The sequence below is a fragment of the Balaenoptera borealis genome, assembly GCF_965194805.1.
Source record: "Balaenoptera borealis genome assembly, chromosome: 8".
Classification (NCBI taxonomy): Eukaryota; Metazoa; Chordata; class Mammalia; order Artiodactyla; family Balaenopteridae; genus Balaenoptera; species Balaenoptera borealis.
Window position 1 is genome coordinate 35,843,998 of NC_138865.1, and position 21,573 is coordinate 35,865,570.

Below are 21,573 nucleotides of genomic sequence, written 5' to 3' on the forward strand. Positions count from 1 at the left end.
GGCTCCAGAAGATGACAGTTTCCAGATGTATGAACCGCCGGATCGGTTTGTTTGGATTATGCGCCACAGCTGATGGCGAGATTAACGCAGGCTGGACAAGCTATGGGAGATTTGTCTGGTTTCCACAATGCCATGTTTATATTTCATTGGGATTTCTCCTTCAAAGTTGACCTCCCTGTGACCCCTGGAGCTCTGTCCACTTGGGCTGAGCTGTAACTTGTCTGCCCTCCTTCTCTTATTGGGGGGGTCACAATTATGCAATGGAAGGGGCCATTTATATGGCTCCCCCCCTCACACACACTTTGTCCATGCCAGCAATCTGCCCAGATTTAGCCCCTGAGGAGTAGTCTATTCAACTGGTTGAGAGGAGGGGGTTGTTTTATTTTAAAAAAAATTTTTTTGGCTTTTAAAACAAGTATGGAAATATTTAAAATTATTTGAAAGGAGACCAGATTTAATAGAAGCCACTTTGCAGAAATACAGTATTTTAACTTAGCACTGTTTTGACACTATTTTGAAAAAAAAAAGTTGAGGGAATTCCTGCTATGTGAGACATCCCTAAATAATCACCATACCTGTATGATTCTATTATTATAATACTGTTATCTCCTTTGCTGCTCATCTGTTCCCAGAACCTTTTCTCCATTCTCCTTCCCTCCTCCCTCCTTCCTCACCTATATCCCTTTGCTCACCTCCCCTCCTCTCTTCTCTCCCTCTGCCTCCCACCCTTCCCTCTACCCACCTATTCATAAACTGCCCAAATCATTTCCTCGCAGTGGATCTCTGGAGTTACTAGTGTGAAATCTGAAATGGTAGTAAATCTGGTTAATCACAAACTGACAGAAAGAAATTAGTAAATGTATTATTTCAGATCAGCTGTAGGAGATTCTAGATGCAGAGCTGCCATTTGTATCCTTGGGGTTCTTAGGTTGGTGAGGGTTTGTTTCAAGACCATACTCTTTGATGGGGTCTTATCAGCAGATGTGCTTCCCCTATTGAAGAGTCATAGCATTTTAATGAGCTTTTGAGGTAACTTTAGAATCCATTGACATGTGGACTGTGAAACAAGTCTCGGTCCCCTGTGCTTAATGTGCCATATGAAATGTGGAAGAATTGGGCCCTATAGCATTTCTGAGATGGTAAGTGAAACGTGCACCGTGACATTCCAGCCCAGGTGTTCCACCTTCAGGCTTTCCCTGGGTGAAACCCACATCAAGACCTAAGGGAACATGGAGCTTAGATCGAGATGGAAGAGGACAGGTTTCCACATCCAAATTTTGGCAGATGCTACAGTATTAGATGGTCCATCCACGTGAGAAATCTCGGTTGACATCCCAGAAAGCAGACAGCTTTGCTCACGAAGGCGTTTCTGGCAGTCCAGGAGGAAGGAAGCTCCTTGGGATTTCCTCAGTGGAAACCTCCCTTGACTACGGAGATATCATCAGGGTCACCAAAATATAAACACTTTTATTACTCTTTGCTTCCAAACTCTGAATTTAGGTGCTTTATGGTAATACTTCTTAGATTTTTTTTCCCTCTTAAACTGGATTTAGGATTGTTGTTTCCTTTACACTGCAATATCTCAGTTTTTCTACATATATCTTTAAGTTTGACAGAAGAAATAAGCTTTTCAAATCATTAGAATGCTGCCATTGAGAAACTGCTTGACCATTGTGGAGATTTTTAGGAGTTGTGTGTACAGAAATATGCATCCTGTCCTCAGTTCCTTCAAGACTGTGACCATTTTGTTGTATTGGGGGTTTAGAGCATAGTTGGAAAAACAGCTGTCATGTGTTAAGGAAACTGTATTGTTGGTGGGCAGTCAGGTACCTGCTAATGAGTGACAAGTTTGTTGTTGGAGAGATTTATAATGTGGAGGCAGGGCCTTATTACTAATCCAGAAACCCAGGTGTGAGTTGGCCCAAATAATCCACACTGCCTGTGGGTCCCAAAACTGGCTATGAAGGCAAGGCTAGTGAGAAGCAAGTCTCCATACCGCAGCACAAGCTTTATTTATTATAGTTAAAATAAATGAAAAACAGTAGACTTCCCCAGTTTATCAACCAAGATAGTCTTCAGTTATTGATGAAACATGTATGAAAGTAAGCAAAAGGAACTGGAAGTGGGCTTTGTTAAGTAAATATGCATGATTTTTTCCCCTTAAATCATTGCTTAAGGGCTTCTGGCCCCTAGCTCAGGAATCCTGCCCAAAAATGCCAGATGTATTACACAGTCAAGTACTGCAATGTAAACACTGCTCTGTGCCATGAGGCAGGGTGGTCCATCTTCTGTTTAAGAAGAGCAGGAGATTGAGAGGGAATGAGAGGAGTAAGCCCTCTGCATTGAGCCCAGTAGTGATCGTGTCGTTTGTATTTTTGGCTGCATAGTCAAGATTTGAAACTACAAAAACCCAGTTGAATTAATACTTTGGACGGGCAAGGAAAAGCAACTTGAATTGGGATGCCAAAGAGAGCAAGATGTGGCTTGGATAATGTTGCTTCATTGGGTCAGATAAGTTTATAAAAAGTAGAACAGAATGGTGGGGTGAGCTGACAGGAAGAAAGCTGTTGTCTTCATAGTGGCATCTTCAAGTTACTATGAGCATCACCCTTTTTATCAGCTGTGAGTTAAATTGAAAGCTGAGTGAAGCAAGGCAAGGAGAGGCCAGCTTCTTTCACAGCCCCTTCCTGCTGGGTCAGTACACCTTCTGTGTGTAAACCTGAGATTTATCACAAAGCTGCTCTGGTGTTCTGTAGCATTGGGGGGAGGGTGGTAACCCAAGTTACGCTGCAAAATGAATGGCCTTCCAGTTTGCTTCCAGTTTCTAAATTTAAATAAAGAATCTAATGATAATCATTTGGAGGTGAGAAAGTAACTAAGCACTTTGGGCCATCCCTCCAGTAGAATGTGTCTTATGTGCTGTGGAAATTGGAATGCCTAGACATATCTGTACACCCAAATAATCAAATACTAAGCATTCCTTACGATGACTAGATTCAGGGTTTTTAAAAATTAATAGGGAAGTATTTTGTGAGTTAGGAGGAAATGGGGTTTCAGTTTGGACTTGGGGAATTGTTAAAACAACCTGTAATAATATTATCTTGATTTTAGAAATCCATTCTATAGAATGATCTGAGAAAATTGCTTTAAGAAACATTGATGATAAAAACTGGAATTTTGAGGTTAAGGAAAATGTAGACTTTTTTACTCTCTCCCTCCCTCCCTCCCTCCCTCCATCCCTCCCCAACCATATTTTTTCTTATTTTGAATTCTCCCATCTTCCCCACCCCTATTCCCTTGATTTCTTTTGCTCCTTTAGTGGAGAAGCCAGAAAACTTCACAAAATAGATGTAAATATCACACAGTGTCTTTTTAAGTAGAAGCTTTCTGAAAGATAAAGTAACGAAATAATTTTCCCAGACTACCTAAGACATTATTTCTTTCCTCTTACCTGATTTTTTCCCCATGAGGTTCATACAGTGTTGTAATAAGTTAAAAAACGATACCATCATTTTTGTCACACGTGATCCAGAAAAAAACTGCACATGTTTAATACCTTGCTTAATTGCAAACAAAGCTTGCAATTTGAGAGAATTGGGATTAGGGCTAAATATCTATTAACTGCTCTTTCTAGAGATTTGGGGAATAGGATGACCCTTTTTTTTTCTTTTTTTTTTTTTTTAAATAGGCTACAGTTTCACATGGCTCCCAAAAGAAATCTCTCTCCCTTTTTGTTTCCCACACCAATTGATTTATCATTTTGCTTGCAAGCAGATCCAGAATGTTAGGGCAAGAACACACTCACTTTTTTCTCGTAACTTTTTTGTTGCGGACCGAAACCAGTTGACTTGAATAAATTTTTCTGAGGCCTGAATGTAGCCAGCAACGTGGAAAAATCTTGCCATTCAGGGCCGTCTGAATGTACATTTCAGCCACACAGTAAGCTGCATTGGTAGGCACTGGACTGCTAAATACAACCATTTTTCGCAGCAGCGAGTTAGACAGGTGATTAGCATAATTAGCACCGAGCAGCTATACATATGGTAATGCTGAGTGTGTAAATGCCAGCTGCGGTGTAAAATTTATGTCAGGGGTCGGCAGGGCTGTGCGAAAGTATTGTGTTCCAGCTGCAGGTCAGGGCCGCCAAAGCTTACCTCCTTTTCTCTTGTTGGTGAATACGCCAAACAGAAGAGAAAGACAGAAATATAACAGATACGGCTTTGATGGAACAGCCCGGTTCTGTGCAAGAGGGACTATTCTATAAAACACACACACACACACACACACACACACACTCACTCACTCACACACACTTGCAGAAATCCCATTACTTTCTCTACAAATTGTGTTTACTTCATGCAGGGTCCACATGAGTGGCGGCCAGGATGGGAGGTTTGGGTAGGTGAATGGGCCAAATGATTTCCTGGGAGGAAAACTTTCAGTCGGTGAATTTTTAAAAGGAGTTAAGAGTTGTGCCTCTGGTTTTCTCCCCATCCTCTTGTTCCCCCTGCCCCCCTCCCATTCCCTCCACTACTCCTGTCCATATTGTTTTCCTTCTAATTAAACAGGGGAATCCCCCTTAGGTGAGCTAGTGCAAGCATCTTTAGAAGAATGAGAATTGACCATTGTGGAGGTGTTAGTTCACCTTGAACATAATAAGGTTCCAACAGTTTGACTCTCTTCCCAAACTGCTTGACTGATTTTAGCAAAGGGCTAGAATAGAAGTTCCCTTGTGTCTTATGGCAGCTATGCTTACCATTCCACCTACCGCCACTCTCAGACCCATGAAATTCTTTATGGGTAAGAAAAGAATCCTGTAGGTTTCTTGTTTAAAAGGGAGACAGTCTTCAATCGTTCATGTCCTTCGAAATGCATGATGGGGGAATTTATTGCTATGAGGAGTTCATGCATTTTTGCTCTGGAAGCATTTTTTCTGCCACCCTCCCCCCACCCCCACTTTTCTTCGGTTGGTGGCCATAAGGAGTGGTGGTGGTGACAGAACATAGTTCACACCATGCTGACCTAGTGACGAAACTTCCTCACAGCACCAGGGGGTCCTTATGCATCAGCCCCTAATCCAGCTAATCCTGATGGCCACACAATCATGAAAGTGGCCCCAAGTGACCAGTGACATGCGTCTCCCCACACAGATGCAGAGGGAAGGGTCGGTGCGGGAGATAAATCGGGCCAGCATGGAGTTCCGCAGGGGCCAGGGAGCCTGTATGCGAAGGTGGGGACTCACATTGTCTCCCCGCTCCCCAGGCCACTCAAGTAGGAGGCCAGTGAAAAGAGGCCCAGGCTGGATCATGGCAAGAAGACTGTTCAGAGCAGAGAGGTGATATCCGCCCCACAGAAGCTGGGAGAAGGGAACCGGGGTTAATGTCATGCAACAGCCTGACTACTAGATAGAGAGCCCACAGCTTTGCAAGCATTTGGTTTTGTTGTTGTTCAGTTGTTTTGTGTCCTTATGAAGACATTAGGAGGCCTTCACTAAGAACTTAGAACTTGATAACAACATGCTGTCTTTGGTCCCTGGGTTCTGCTTCCTGGTCCAGCATTGCCTCTGAGCAAGCATGCTGCTCTGTGTCAGACCCTCCTGGGCTTGCTCAGCTCCTGCTGAAGGATAGGACTGGGGTTTGCGTCTGCTTGCCCGTAGCACTTGAGCAATTGGGTGAAATCACGGTAGGACCTGGGACAGTTCACAGCGGGGCAAGTATGCAGTTAGGGATAGAGCCGAGCTCTACGCTGCCACATTCTGCTGGAAACCAGGAACATCCTGGGGTCTGCAGGCTTGACTTCACTCAGCCTGTCATAGGTGGGGTTGACCCCAGCCCTGATTTGCCACAGTAGCAAGTGACCAGTGAAGAATGGGCCTCCTGACAGATGCAGTGTCATGTTGGGAGCTGGTGGCCCTGTGAGAAATACTGGGTCGGGGGAGCTGTGGCAGGCAGCAGGTCCAGTGTGGGCAGAGCGCTGGGCTGACCTGATCGTGTCCGACGGGGCGAGCGGGCGGCTTCGGGGAACGCCGTTCAGAGGAAGCAGCCCGGGTGGGAACAGATGGTACCGCAAACAGCTGGTGCGGGGGCTAGTAGCAGGCACATGCTCAGAGCCGCTACTGCCACTGCACTTGGCCCTCCTCCTCCCCCCTCACAGTCCCTGGGGAGGCGTCGCAGTGTGTCTGTCCTGCTCTTGTTTTTGCTGTCTTCATTGCGCTGGGCTCACTTCATGAAGACAGATTCTCTTTGGGCTATATGATTCTAGCATTTTCCCATGGCAACGCCCAAGGGCACAATCCCACCAGGAGAAAAACAGCCCAGAAGCTTAAGCAGCAGTTGGCTAGTCATGAATAAAAGAGATGGGTGGAAGAGTGACTAAAACTCACAGCCCAGGAGTTCTCAGCCAATTGCCCAAATTACTGAATCTTCATTTTTTTCAGTTTAGAAAATGAGCTGGTGCTAATAATTTTACAGTTACACCCTTTTAGAGATTTGCACTTTTTCATGCTCACAATAACTAATCACAAGATTGAAAGAAGGACCTGAAGCAACTAAAGGGGGGGAAAATCTGTCTAGAGGCTGTTAGATAATTCATGGGATTAATCAAATGCAAATGCCCCACTTGCATATACACAGACCCCATTTTCCTAATTGGACTCTGAGTGGGTACTTTTCAGGCTGAAAGGGTCATTTGTTTTGACTGATTGACTTTTGAGGCTTTGGGGAGAATTAATATCTTATACAGATGACTGCCTGTTCCCAAGGCTCTGTATTGAGGCTGTTCATTCACTTATTCATCCGACACACTGAGTGTGCACCGAGGTGAGTGGGCAGCGGACAGTGCCTCCCTGAAAGGACTTGGAATTTATTGTGAAAAACACTTTGGTTGGTCCTTCAGAACATCTTTATGTGAATCACAATAAGCTTTTGCCAAAAGCTTTTTGCATGAATGCCACAGATGTTTATTAAGCTCTGTGTGAAAGGCTGTGCTGAGGAACAATCCAGCAGAACATCATGGGGACCGTCTGGTGTCTACCATGGATTGGAATGTCATTGGCCTGGGGGTATGGACCCCTGAGCGGAATGGTTTCCTACCTATGTTGGCCCCTCTTCACCTTGGAAAACTATACTTAGTTTGATTGCGGAGGAAAGGATCAGCAGAACTTGATCAAGAGCTTTTTTGCAGAAGTGATGCTTTTTACCCTGCCTCTTTCAAAGAATTGGTTTAAGCCTCAGATTTCTGGAAAACAAAATGGCAGAATTTGTAGGTAAAGAGGGTTAGGGCTACTTGTTCTCTGTGTGCCCTCATCTCTCTGTCCCCTCTAAGACAGGTACCTCTGAGGACCAGAGGGAAATGGGGCCTGTCTTCTACTGCCCATGGGGCCCTATGGAAAAAAAAGCTATCTTTTCAGTGGTGGTGAAAAATCTGAGAGGTAACATTGTTGTCCTTTAAATAAAGATACCAGTTATTTGTCCTGTGCAGTACTTTTGTGCATTCTGAAAACTCTTATCTGTGAGCTTATGGTATGTGTAATTTGGCGCTCCTGAACTCATAATCTCAGCTGGTGCACAGCAGCCCTGAGGTTGGGCTCAGAGTTAAAGGTTGATTCCACCTAGTATCAGCTGGTAACCTTGGGCAAGTCACCCAAACTCTGCAGCTGTTTCCTGCTCTGTAAAATAAGGGTGATGATACATGCCCTGCAATAAACAAATAAATGAATGGCTGCCTGCTCAGCTCCTGGTTAAGGGTTTGGGAAATTTCATATAATTGTCAGTGCTCACACCATCCTGTGAGGTTAGTAGTATCATTTTTATTCCACTTGACAGAGAAGGTTACTGAGACTCAACTGTATCCCAAATTTCAGTGCCTCGGGTGGCAAGACTGGAACTCAGAACCCAGGTCTTCTGATCTCTGTTCCCATTGCCTGTCCATTCCACCTTGCCCCATCTTGACTGGGGAGTAGTAGTAAGCAAAATGTTTAAAAATAAGTAAATAATGAGTGTGAAGGGCTTTGCAAGTGGAAAGCACCACACACATATAAACGTTTATTTTGTGTCCGGGATCCTAAGTAACAGTTTTCCTGAGTGTTGTTCAGAAAGCTTGGTTGTTATTTTGTTGTTACAGTTGTTCAGTTTGGAAGAAGGAAAAAAATATCAGAGGACTTCAGAATATGATAGAGATGTATAATATTTTTGCATTGAGTTTGTTTTTAATTCAGATGCCTGTCAAGTACCTTTTGTATTTTTCTCTTTTTGTCACATGGGAGTCTTTAATTATACGTGTTTACTGCAGAAGGATTAAGAAATAGAGATAAACCCCAAAAAGGAAAGTGGGTAAATATTATTCATAAACCACTGCACAGTAATAACCACTGTTCACATGGCTGTATACCTACATCTATATCACAAATGCTGGATCTTACGGGTCATTCTGCTCAGTAGTCAAAAATGACTATGCAGTATTTCATAAATATGAGATTATTTTTCAATTAAAAAAGGACTTTGACCTTGAAAATGGTAAAGAAAAGGGAGCAAACCATTTCCCCCAAACCACACCTGTAATTTCAGTACTTGAAAGGGCTTCCTGAGACCATAGCTTCACACTCCTGCATGGTAAGGAAGACAGCAAGATAAGGAACAGCTCGGGGCCATCACTCAGCTGTGATGTAGGATAGGCATTTGCTAGAGTCGCAAAAGTCAGTGAATCTGTAAAATTACTGTGTCCAAAAGGATTTCTGTTCCTGGTAGCTTGTTCTAGAGTGACTTGGGGTAATACTGATGTAGGACCATATGAATGCTGTGCAGTTTATGACACAGGTGCACCTGAGAAGGAGCTAAGCCTACCAGTGCAACCAAGTGAATGACATGATTATGGTCTCACCAAGCTCCAGCCACTCTTGCCTTCTTTCTCTCCCTGTGGCAAGCCAAACCTGAGGACTTTGTGGTTGCTAGTTCCTCTGGCCAGAATGCTGTTTCCCCAGCTCTTCAGAGTCAACATAAATATCTCTTCCTTTTAGGTCTTCCCTGGCAACTCCATTTGAAGTGCCCTTTCCCCTGCCCCACCACCCAGTAACTCACATGACATCGCCACCTTGATTTCCTCCATAGCACTTGTCATGCCATGAAACTACCACATTGGTTTGCTTGTGTACTGCCTGCTTGCTTCACTGGCCAGCGAGCCTCTTGGAGCTGTCTTATCTACCACACACCCCAATACACAGCACATAGCATGAACCCCACAAATGCTTGCTGGCTGAATGAGTCATGTTACAACTATTTATCAAAGAAAGTGGATATCAACTAAACTTTTAAAAAAGTTACTGAATAGTTTTGCAGAAACATTCATATTTGTTTATAAAAGATGAAGTGTTAAATAAAATATGGTCATGTAATATGGAAAAGTAAATCTAATTTAACAGTACTCAAAAGTAGGATACAGCATAGCTGGTTGTGGAAACTAGAATTCAGGGTCCTTCAACTCTAGTTGCTAAATCTGCCAATGATAATAGTCTTGTCTTGGTTGAAACTGGTTGTCACGTTAGCAAAATATTCATATTTATCACTAGCGTAAAGAGGTGGAAGAGCAAAAAGGTTTTCAATTCTAGAGATGTGAAAAATGTACCCCTTTATTAAAATATAGGTGTTTATTTAAATATACATCTTAAAAACTCTAAAAAGTTGACATTATGGAATCCCTGAGGTACATTTTATATCTTGTAGGAAATAACATCATTTCTGAAACCCCCTGAGGTAAATTAATCGAACCATTATGAGATTGGTCTAGAAGAGTTTAGTTAGTTCTTAGCAGCATGAACCTTGCATTTGGTTTTTATTTGTGTGTGCACTCCTCTCCTGGGTCATCACCTTATTGGTTATAGTTGTAGGCAGCTGCTCTGCTGGGCAGGGCCGGGGGGGTCAGTGGGCCGCGGGGAGGTCTATGGTCCTGCTTTGGTGGTGGTGGTTTCTACCTCATGGTCTTAATTCACCTGGCGTTACGACTTTGTAAGCAGCATGAGAAGTCACGTGCTATGCCAGTGCTTAAGGAGGCAGGTACAGATGATTGATAGGCACGGGGCATTGATGTCTGATAGCCAGAAAAAAGAAGGGGTTGAGCTTTTCTTCGAAAAGCCTATTTGGAGCTCCTTGGTGTGCAACTCTGTAGCTTTTTAGGAGTGACCTCTGGACTAATAATTGGCTTTTTTTGAGGGGGGGGGGCCTCAAACAGCTTTTCTGTCTGTAGAGAATGTGGATTGAGTATAATTCAGTTCACTAATTGGTTGACATAATACATAGGGATTCCTGCCAGAAGGAGCCAGACCCTGCCTGCAGGCAGCTTTTATGGAGCATCCTGAGAAGGCCTATGGCGTTATGTAAATTCATGCTCTGTTGCAAGTTGTTTCCTATTTTTTCCTATGGTCTTTAACTTCAAACTGATTACAGGGGCCTCAGCAGTTCCCTGGGCTATTTGCCAAAGTTTTCTGCTGCATCTAAATAGTTTTTATAGCCAATGATCATTTCCCTCTCTCTTCTCCTACACCTCCCTTCCCCTCCCCCTCCCCCTGCCCTCCCTCCTCCTCTTCTCTCTCCAACACACCACGGTATGTTCAACCTCACCTCACAGAGCTCCACGGTGGCCTTGGCCATCTGCGTGAACCTGCACAGATGACTCTGCCAGTCTGCGAATCTGGACTAGTTTTCCTAATGAGGGCATTATTTGCTTTTTAGCTTGCTCCCTTGTTTATAAAATATGCCAAGAGAACTAAACAACCCGCTGTTCCCAGTACTTATTTACTTGCTCAAACCAAATGTTTATGTCCTTGAATACTAAACTTGAAGAAAAAGGATTTCTCCTCGTGGGAAAGCTAAGATGATCCCTGAGGGTTCTTTCTAAAAGATAGAGCTGAAGGCCTGCTTTTCAGTAAACATTCAGCTTACATTGCCTTTTGGAACTGGAGTGAGTAGGGGTGAGGGTGCTCGAGCATTCTCTTCTGTTAGCTGTCCCTGCGGGCCTTCCCTCAAAGCCCTTACCCTTCGCCGCGTTGAATCAAAGCAGCCTCTCCAGAGCTTCATTTCACAGCTCCCATCAGGGCCCTGTTGAGAAGTAAAACTCCTGTCCCTCCATATGTCCCAGACAGTGCAGCATCCTGAGCTTGGCGTGTTCTAAAACCCTAATTGAAATACACCCTAGAACCCGAGGAAGAAGACAAAAAAGCAGTTTTTAGTAACAGCATTACTCGTGCTTTGTTGTGCTGGCTTCTCTCATGCCCAGCTTTGGCTGCCTGCTGGAGAAGCTGGGGCAGCGGTTCAGAATCACCAGGAGAGCTTCCAGAACACAGGCAGCCCGCCCCCAGGTGACTCAGAACCTGGCACCTGTGCTTTCTGGATGCTGACCAGGTGAGTCTGAGAGAGTAGGTTCCAGGGCCTCCCAAGACAGCCATGGCTGATACATTTGGTTCTTTTCAAGTGGGATTTCCCCTTGTGCATCTGACATAAATCACATTATTTATCTTCTCCTGGCAAGTTTTGTGCTAAATACACACTTGCCACCTTTCCTTGTTTCTTTTTCCAACAAGGAGAAACATTTCCTTGTTACCTTTGCCAGATTATTTAGGAGAAGAGTGTAAATTGAAGCCATTTATCTTGAAATGTGCTGCAGGGGCACATTGTTTATACAAGTGAAAGAAATTGTAACAGGGGTATTTGGTCTGGTCTGCAAGGAAAAGTGTCTCAAGTTTTCCTTCCCCCTCCCCCTTTATACATATGGTGTGTTAGTTAGAAGGTGCACAAAGCACGCACGCATTAGGTTTGCGTGTGTGACAGGCAGGACCATTGTTAATAGGTTTAGTGAGTACTTTTTATATGTTTGTTATTGGTAGAGTTAACATTGCCAATCATAATAAAGTGTGAATGTTACCCCTTAAACATCAGCCATACATTTCCGTGACCAGAGTTCATTTATCGTGTACCCTGCTCCTGTTAGTGAGATAACAGAATGTGAATTTGCGGGGATTTTGCTGTTCTAATTGAAACCTGTACATGTTTACCAGTTGGTGGGCGAGTAAGTCGTGAATTAAATTACACTCGCCAGAAGATTGGAGAAGAGGCTATGTTTAATCCTCAACTCATGATTCAGACCCCCAAGGAAGACGGTGCTAATGTCCTGACCACGGAGGCACTCCGACAGCACCTGGACTCGGCGCTCCAGGCCAGCCGGGTCCATGTATATATGTATAACAGGTAAGGTGGTGGGGAGAGGCTGCTGGTTTAGACCCCTTTGTTCTAGCAAATAAAGTTGCCCTGGAAATACAGCAGAAGTGTTAGTTCAAACGGTTTTCTCGTGAAATGATTTTTAAAATCTTGATTTGTCTCTAAAGTTTAGTAACATATGAACTACATTACTTTATAATGTATTTTCAGTGAGTATCTTGGCACCATACCCAAATGAGTATGGTCCTTCAAGCAGCCATTTGGATGGCTGTCCACCGTTCTGAAGATGTTTCACTGCTTAACCTGTTTTTGGAACGGTTACATTTTGAATTGCCTTTAGTCACCTCACAAAGAATAAGAAAGGAAAAGAAGTTACTTCTCATTACTTTGTATTCATTACAGATGTTAATGGTTGGTATGTGTCACCAAAAAATAGGGGGTTGAGCCACGGTGGTGAATTCCTGGGGACAGGTAGGCAGAGTAAGGTGGATTCACACACCTTTACCAAACACTACCCTTTAGCTTTGTAGCTAATTTAGCAATGCTGTGGATGTATTAAAAGCATAGGAAGAGTTCTGGAATGAAACCACCACAGCCTAAGTTAAGGAGAGGAAAGACAATACAGAGAAGCATGTACAAAGCCAAAACACAGGCAGTCCCTCCTACAGGTGCTCCAGTGTCAAGAAGGAGAGCCGACCAGCATTGCTCTGGGGTTCAAGAGAAAGGGGTCACTTTCAACAGCACTGATCAAAGAAAGCTTAGCAAAGAGGTGGCATTTCAGCGGGGCACTGAGGGATGGATGGGAAGGTTCCACAAGGAAGAGGGTGAAGTCCAGAACGTTCTTTTGGGTGACTAATAAAAGAGAGAAAAAAGAGACCAATGAAACAGAGCAGTCTAGAAGGAGTTTTATATTTTTTCTTTTCCTGGAGTTCCCATCCCCACCTTTCCTAATTTTCTCTTTTTTCAAATTAGACTCATTTCCCTAATACACTTGGGAAGGCCTGGGCTTATATAGCACTCTTCTAGGGATAACAAAACGCTATAATAATAGATGATGGATAGTAGAGGTAATTGTTGATCAGTATATTTGATATAATTTCTGTAGGACAAGAATAAAAGAATATAAAGTGGGAAACAAATCTACCTGGTAATGTTCTTTATAGCATTTGTGGTTAAGAGCAGGAAAGTTCATTTTGAACACTATCTGTTAATAAGGACATAATCTACCAGTAAAAAAAGTATTATTTTCCCACCTCAATATATGTTAATACATTATAAACCTTACTAATTTAGTCCCCACCTATTTTGAATTTGTGATAATTCAACTCTGAATCATCTCCCCTGAAGTTGTTTAATGTATGTGGAAAAGCAGATTAATGGTGTAAACAAGATTATTGGGAGAACACTTAAGAAAACAAGACTTTTCAAGTACTTTGGTAGCATTCATTTACATAAACACCCCACATGTTAATTACAGTTGAGTATTATCTATTCATTAAAGCAAGCTTGTTGAATCTATTTGGCAAAGCTCTGCTCATTTTGACAGATACTGAAAAATGATCAAAATTGCAGTTCTCTATGTTCTGTAGTTTTGATTTTGCACACATTTCCTTTATTACAATAAGAAACTTTTGTCTCTGCTTTTTATTTTAATAGGCAATGGAAATTGGAACATTTGTGTTATAAATCTGGAGAACTTATCACAGAAACAGGTTACATGGATCAGGTATATTTTCTTTTTGTTTGCAAAAAATTCTCAAAAATTCTCAAATAGCCCAGTGGTATACATTAGCCTAATGCGTGGCCTATTCTTTTCAACTTTGACAGATAATAGAATATCTTTACCCTTGTTTAATTATTACACCTTTGGACTGCTTCTGGGAAGGGGCGAAGTTACAGTCTGGGACAGCATACCTACTGTAAGTGTGTGATCTTGTTTTCTGATGTCTGTGATTTCTAAACTCTAGAATGTTTCTGATGTTACCTTATCATTGTTTATTCTATTTCAGTTTTGAACAAGAAATAAAAACATTGAAATTCCATGTGCATGTTTTGAGTGAATAGTTGGGGGAGAAGGCACTTCGGCAGAATGTTTCTCCTCTTTTCAAAAAAAGTTCTGTAGGCATCATTAAATTTCATTCACTTTTACCAGCCTATTTATATGCAAATAAAATGCAAATTATTTCAGAGTATGTGTGATTTTTTAACTCTTTAAAATATTTGCAGTTTTGCAGACCAAGCACTTAACGTAGGTTTAGCTTATTTTTTTAAGGAGAGAATTTATTAGTGGGTACATGTTGAAGTTCAAGATCTTCCTGTTAAGTGAAATGCTAACCTTTCTTTGGATCACATTAATGGCATTTAAGAGGGAAATCCACTATCTTTGAAGGTCATGGTAGGGGATGCTTCACAGTTTAGCAGTTGAATATTATGTACACCGCATCATTTAAGGAATAATTGTTAATCAGTGTAGACATTTTCAGTTAATTATGCAAGAGTTAGTGCTTGGGTTATTGTTTCTCTCCTAGCTTGCACATATCTGCAAAAGCAATTTGCAGTGGCCATACCCTGACCTTCAGTGTACAGTTTTAGGTGGGAAATAAGGGGTTTTGTGTTTTCTGGTTGGGAGATTCTGAATAATGACTTCAGCCTGGTTAAGCAGCTACAGTGTGGTTTGAACCACATAACAGGCAGCCAAAAGCCTTTCTGGTCTGTCAGCAGCACAAATTCAAAAGTGAGTGTGGGGGGAAGTGGCCTTGATGGCGGTGATGGCAGAGGCAGCAGGGGGCCTGTGGGGTTGACTGTCAGGCTGTCAGAGAGAGCTCATAAGTATGGGATTATTAAAGGTAATGGAGATCAAATATTTTGATTGATGACATTTACAAAGCATTTATTAGGCTGGCAAGTGCTAATTTGACATTGTGATTTCCTCTGCGCGCCCCCCCCCCCTTAATTTTGGGTCTCAGTCTTCTGCTTAGAAGCACCCATTTGGCTAATTTTGGTTTTAGGTATTAAATATACTATATGAGCAAGTTAAGATTCTTTGGTACCTTTGTTAATTTATAAGCTCTCTGTTTGCCATGTTCATTCACGAATTATTTTCCTGACTTAGGTTTGCATATAGGTATACTGGAAAGGAGCATTTGGTTTTTGTGCCAAGGTCCCAGAATTACAGTTGTATCCCCAAAAAGCATCATACAATCCAGATGCAAGAGATTCAGTCTTGTTATTTTACTAAGGGCTTGGAAGCCTCTTTTTCATTGTCTTGCCTCCTAATTTCTTTCACAGAGGTAAGCCTCCTTTGCAGTGGACAAACTTTGACCCTTTGGAATTCCTAGAAGAGTTAAAGAAAATAAACTATCAAGTGGACAGCTGGGAGGAAATGCTGAATAAGGCTGAAGTTGGTCATGGTTACATGGACCGGCCCTGCCTCAATCCGGCTGATCCAGACTGCCCTGCCACAGCCCCCAACAAAAATGCAACCAAAGTAAGTACAACCATTGATTGCTCCTCAGGAGGGGAAGGGAGAAAAACTTGATATTTGCCCCCATTTTTAGTTCTATTATTTTTATTTTTTAAGATTTCATCCTCAATGACTTTTTTGGTCTATGGAACTAAGTTTGTTTAAAGAGCTCAATTTTGCTGTAAGATTTGCCATACGCCTCTCATTAGCCTTGTTATTAATGTTCTCACTGAAACAAACAAGCCCTTAATGCACTGGATTTTAACAAGGCATGTGACCTGCCTACTAATTCCTGTAATTATGAGGCTGTCTTTTTATTTTTAGCCTCTTGATATGGCCCTTGTTTTGAATGGTGGGTGTCATGGATTATCCAGAAAGTATATGCACTGGCAGGAGGAACTGATTGTGGGTGGCACAGTCAAGAACAGCACTGGAAAGCTTGTCAGGTAATCCAGCACACGGAGGAAAATCCAAGCCATCTATTTTTTGTCCTTGCCTCAGAAACCACTTCCCTTCTGACGTCTGCAAGTGTATTTGTATTAATACTTAACTGTTATCCTAGCTAGCTGTCTGGTGTAATAGAATATTAGGAAATATTAGTGGACTAGACCAGCTCAAAGAAAGCACCTTATGGGGAATTTTTCAAGAGCAGATTTATCATTTTCATCGAGACTGTAGTTAGTGATTGTAGGATTTTAGAAGATCTACCCATGATGTAGAAAATCGGGGCAACTGTAAAGTAGGCAAGAGGAATTGGTCATACCATGTGGAGTTATATGATATGAGCTGAACTCCATCACAGACTGTTAAAGGAAAAGACCAACGACTGACGGCTAAATAAGAATTATCCTCTGTGCACTTGTGGACTCCTCTCCGTCAAGTGTCAGGCACTCCGTCTGAGATTTCTCCCTTGGGAGAGCTGTCGTCTGGGATTTCTGCACAAGCAGGCGTGCAGCGCTGAGCCCAGCATATCTGATCAGGCTATCTACTCCACTACCCTTCCTGTTTCGTTGACTAGAAACTGAGAAAGGAAATTGCCTATTAATTTAATTTGGGGGTGTATCTGTAAAAGGTTTGTAAGGTTACACCTTTAATATGGTACATCAATCTATTAAATAAAATAACCATCCAGGTCCCATTTTAATGGAAACATGTGCTCATGTAGGACAGAATGGCTGCGAGTGAGTCGGGGGTGCTCGGTGGGGATTTTGCACAGTGAGAGCTGCTTCCTGGGGGTGCTGATGTTGTGCCTTTTCCACCCCATCACAGTGCCCACGCCTTGCAGACCATGTTTCAGTTAATGACTCCCAAGCAAATGTACGAACACTTCAAGGGTTATGAGTATGTCTCGCACATCAACTGGAATGAGGACAAGGCAGCAGCCATCCTGGAGGCTTGGCAGAGGACGTATGTGGAGGTAAATGGGTGGCGTTCTGACGCCCTTTGAATCTGAGTACAAACCCCTTAGTTACTAAATACTTAATTTTAACGTTTTAAAGCATTGTTTTCATTAGAATTTATTTTCAAAACTGATTGTAATTCTGGGAACTTGGTGGGATGAAGACTTTTTCCTTTTCTTTATATTGAAAATCTCACTATCTGGGTGATGCTAATTCTAATTGTGATGCCCTGAAACATTTTGAGTAACCAATTGTGAACCCCAGAGCTAAGGCATAACACTGTTTAAAAAAACACTTGGTTAGCAAGAAAAGGTGTCTGGAAAACATTAGCAAGGCATAGAATCTGTTCACAGCTGCAGTCCCCTTGGTTAGGTCATGTGACAGGAGCTGGCCTTTGTTTCCCAAGCAGTGACCTCTACTGAGCTGCATGTGACCTTTTAAAAGTGGCCAGCAAATGAAGAGGGGGGAGGAGTGCCCATAAGAATGAGTTGTTTTGGATTAGGGGGGAACTGATGGGCCCGCAAATCAGTTGTAGAGTTATGGAGAGGAGAATAGTAGTCTTGGACATAGCATAAATAAGGCTGTCGGAGTAAACTTCAATTACACAGGCTGACCGGCTCACCACAGCACCACATTCTCACTTGATTAGCAATAGCCTTCATTGTCCCAGGTTCAGGTCCTTCAACGTTAGTCCAAGTTCAAACCCCAGTCATGTAGAGCTCTTTTTCAAGGCATCAGAAAAAAGTGGGGCTTGGGTTAAGGGGACATGTCACCTGAGGTCTGTGCTCCTGAAGCTCATTGTAGCTTTAATCCCATCTGGGAATTTATCCTTGCGTTGTGACCGCAGGTAGTTCATCAAAGCGTCGCTCAGAACTCCTCTCAGAAGGTGCTTTCCTTTACCACGACGACCCTGGACGACATCCTCAAGTCCTTCTCCGATGTCAGCGTCATCCGAGTGGCCAGTGGCTATTTACTGATGGTAACAATCAATTCAGTTCTCTCAGGGGGCGTCTTTGTTTTGTTTTTTAGTTTTTACCTTTCCATGACTGCCCCTGCTTTTTAACTGCTCTTAACACACACGTGCATCCAAGACAGAGAGAGCTCGGCTTTGTAACGGTTTAAAAAGTGGTCGTGTAAAGCATTTATTACCATTTGCAGTTTGCCCATCTTTGACTCGTATCATTTCGTATGATGTCTGTAATGTAAATTTTTGTCGTTGTTGGATTTAATAAGTTCTACCTTTTGGTTTGGGGTGATGGGTGGGGGAAAACATTAGAATCTTTACACATTCTAATGTTTGGCTTTTGTTTTGTGTCTCCCCCTTCCTCCTCTCCCCCCTCCTCCAATTCCCCTTCATTCCTTCACCTCCCCACCACCCTGCCCAACTGTTCTGCTTGCAGCTTGCCTATGCCTGTTTAACCATGCTGCGCTGGGACTGCTCCAAGTCCCAGGGTGCCGTGGGGCTGGCTGGTGTCCTGTTGGTTGCACTGTCAGTGGCTGCAGGATTGGGCCTGTGCTCATTGATCGGGATTTCCTTTAATGCTGCAACAACTCAGGTACTAAAGGAGCCATCCGTCTGCTGTTCATTGACAAACACCCCTCTCCGGGCTTGCCCAGTTGGCCTCCAGTGTGTCCATGTCACCTAAAGGGTCTTCCAGCCTTTTCCACTAAGATGCCCCATTTCTCAGGGGGGTGCTGTCTCTAAATGGACCACTTGACAGTGGGCAGGTCTGAATGGGCTTGTTGATTAGTTAGAGATGCTTCATTTATCAGTGGAATTTAGATCATTTATTCGAGCAGTGGTTCTTAACCTTGAGTGTGCATTAGCATCACCTGGGGGGCTTGTGAAAACTGATTGCTGGGCCCCATCCCCGGAGTTTCTAATGCAGTCCATCTGGGCTGAGGGTGGAGAATTTGTATTTCTAGCCAGCTCCTAACACTGCTGGTCTAGGCATCACGCTCTGAGAACCACTGCGTTAAATGAGTTAGATTCCTTCTCTTTTTTTTTTTTTTTTTAACATCTTTATTGGAGTATAATTCCTTCTCATTTATTAACTTAAAAAAATTATTGTATGTGGAGCTTAGAAATAGTAATGGACAAGATCTACTGTGAGCTACAACTGCTAGACTTTGGGGTCTAACTATCAGATAAAACTAAATTCTTCACATGAGTTCATGTAAGCCATCCTTTGGGTAAGCTACTTGGGGTGCTGGTGGCAATGTTTAAAATAGCTTTGTAGAATTCTCAGAATTGGACCTCATGTGTCTAACGTCACTGTGCTGTGTTTTCACTACAGGTTTTGCCATTTCTTGCTCTTGGCGTTGGTGTGGATGATGTTTTCCTTCTGGCGCATGCATTTAGTGAAACAGGACAGAATAAAAGAATCCCTTTTGAGGTAATAGAAAAACGAAAGAAGAAACCTTTGAGGACAGCAGAAGCCCCTCTCTGTTCCTGAGTGTTTGTCCTTTCACTTTTCTCAATCTGGCCCAGTAAATATTTCAGTCCCAAGTCAGATGACACGTTACTGACTCTAAATAAGTAAAGTAAGTTAAAAGCATCTCAGGACACTTGTTCCAAAGTGCACATTTGTTTCTTTGGGTTTTTTGGTTACTTTGTTCTCATTTCTCCTTGCCCCTTTTTAATCATATTAAAAATTGACTTAAATCATTATCTTGCAGCTTTGTGCTTTGGGTAGTAATAACCATGAACAACACATGACTGTATAGATAGCACTGAAAACTTGAATTTCAGTGTTGGTGTTAGAGGGAAAGGCAGAGATACCGCTTTCTTATCCCCTCACGTCAGCATTGTAAACTACCAGTTGTCTTATTTTGCCACGTATTTGAATTGTTCACACAGTCTGTGGTCTGAGGGGACTCCGCCCTGTGCAGCTGTCAGCACTGTGGTTTCTCATCCTTAGGACAGGACCGGGGAGTGTCTCAAGCGCACGGGAGCCAGCGTGGCCCTCACATCCATCAGCAACGTCACAGCCTTCTTTATGGCTGCGTTGATCCCGATTCCCGCTCTGCGGGCATTCTCCCTGCAGGTGAGTTTCCAGTGACTAGATCTGGGGGGATCTGTGAGCGCTGCACTCAGCAGCGAGCCTTCCAGGTCTGCTTTTCTCCAGTGATGTGCTTGCAGTACTACCACCATGAAGTAAAGCAGCATGCCAGCTTCTGGGACTCTTTCTTCCGGGTGGATGCTTCTTGAAGCAATAACCTTGACACTCCCTCTGAAAGAAAGTTCTAGGGTTCTTTCTTTCCTTTAAAGCCCTATAGCTCAGAAGCCTGAGGCCTGGGTATCCTCATGACCCAGTGCCTTGGGAGTTGCCCTTTCCTTTATAGTTAAACTAAAATGGTACCGGGGCCACTCCATGTGGGACGCCTATAAGCCCGTACTCCAGATAATCAGGAGTCCTTTGGATTGGGGCCTGGTGCAGCCAGCTCTTGTTTGTCCCTGCTTCTAAACTCCACTCTCAGTTTCTGTGCTCACCCTCTTCCCCTGCTGGCTACCACCTCTTGATTTCCCTAAAGCAGCCCCCAGCACAAAGCCGCTGCACAGAGCAGACTTCACTGATATGAGGGTGAGGTTGCAGTGTAGCCCAGGCCATAACTTAAAACTGAGCGTTAGATTCCTCACTGTGTGAGGAGGGATTGGCCAGCCCTTACTTGCCACCTCTCCTTTCTTGTTCTTCCTGGCCCCTCTTCTCTTTCCTTTTGGTTCCCTACCAGACTCTCAAGCTGCCCAAGAAAACACAGAATTCCTCTCCCTTTCTTATATGCAGAGCAATTTGGTCCATCATTGTTCTGTTCTGTCCTTCCAAACCAGGCCCTTTCACATCTAGAGGCCTCTGAGATATTTTTCCAAAGAGCCAGCTAACATGAATTGTAAGAATGGAGAGTTCCCGCGACTGGGGATGTAGCTATGGTCAGTTCTATCCTTGGTGTTAAAGTACTGGCATTGCTCTTCAGCTGCTTGAAACTCGTGGGAAATCCTGAAATTGGTCAACGCAGCAGATAAAGAAGGCTACTTGCCCAGTTTGTGGCGTGGTCTTCCTAAGCCTGAAATGGTTTAGGGTTTTGATTTCTCAAGGATATTATTGAGGTTTTGTGAATTAAATTCAAATTTTAAAGCTCCAACTGTTTTCCAAGGAAGATTAAAGGAGCAGTGGCTTTCCCTTTTCCTTCTCTCTTACAATGTGATAGTGATTCATGAGATGGCCAGGTTTTTAAAGGAAACTATTTTTGGTGTCACTTTTTAAACTGTTGTTACATCCATCCAGCTTATTCATACTGCTTTACTCCTTTTAATCACCAAAAGGTTCTAAGGATTGTGACCAGGAAGAGAAATTGACAAATCATAGATTAGGTTTCTATTTATATTTTTGTCAACACACTTAGCTCTTTTTTTAGCCTTCAGATATGAATCTTATTTCACTAATTACCGATAAAGGCCTAAGCAGCTAGTGATCTTACTGCCTTTGGGACACTAGACTTGTGTACTATT

At 43.0% G+C, this 21,573-nt stretch overlaps 1 protein-coding gene across 6 annotated transcripts in view; it reads left to right on the top strand.

The window, feature by feature from the left end:
- Positions 1–21,573, top strand: part of PTCH1 (patched 1) — a 66,947-nt gene that overhangs the window by 15,810 nt on the left and 29,564 nt on the right. For 5 of the 6 annotated variants that reach the window (XR_014247237.1, XM_082401122.1, XM_082401124.1 and 2 more), the window contains exons 3-12: positions 12,044–12,233; positions 13,860–13,929; positions 14,031–14,122; positions 15,492–15,690; positions 15,991–16,112; positions 16,936–17,083; positions 17,914–18,045; positions 18,467–18,622; positions 19,364–19,462; positions 19,988–20,113. Coding sequence is in view for 5 of the 6 variants with exons in the window: in XM_082401122.1 (XP_082257248.1) it covers positions 12,044–12,233; positions 13,860–13,929; positions 14,031–14,122; positions 15,492–15,690; positions 15,991–16,112; positions 16,936–17,083; positions 17,914–18,045; positions 18,467–18,622; positions 19,364–19,462; positions 19,988–20,113 (1,334 nt within the window). In the remaining variant the exon portion in view is untranslated. The remainder of the gene's footprint in view (positions 1–12,043; positions 12,234–13,859; positions 13,930–14,030; positions 14,123–15,491; positions 15,691–15,990; positions 16,113–16,935; positions 17,084–17,913; positions 18,046–18,466; positions 18,623–19,363; positions 19,463–19,987; positions 20,114–21,573) is intronic. The other variant, XM_082401121.1, reaches the window with a different exon arrangement.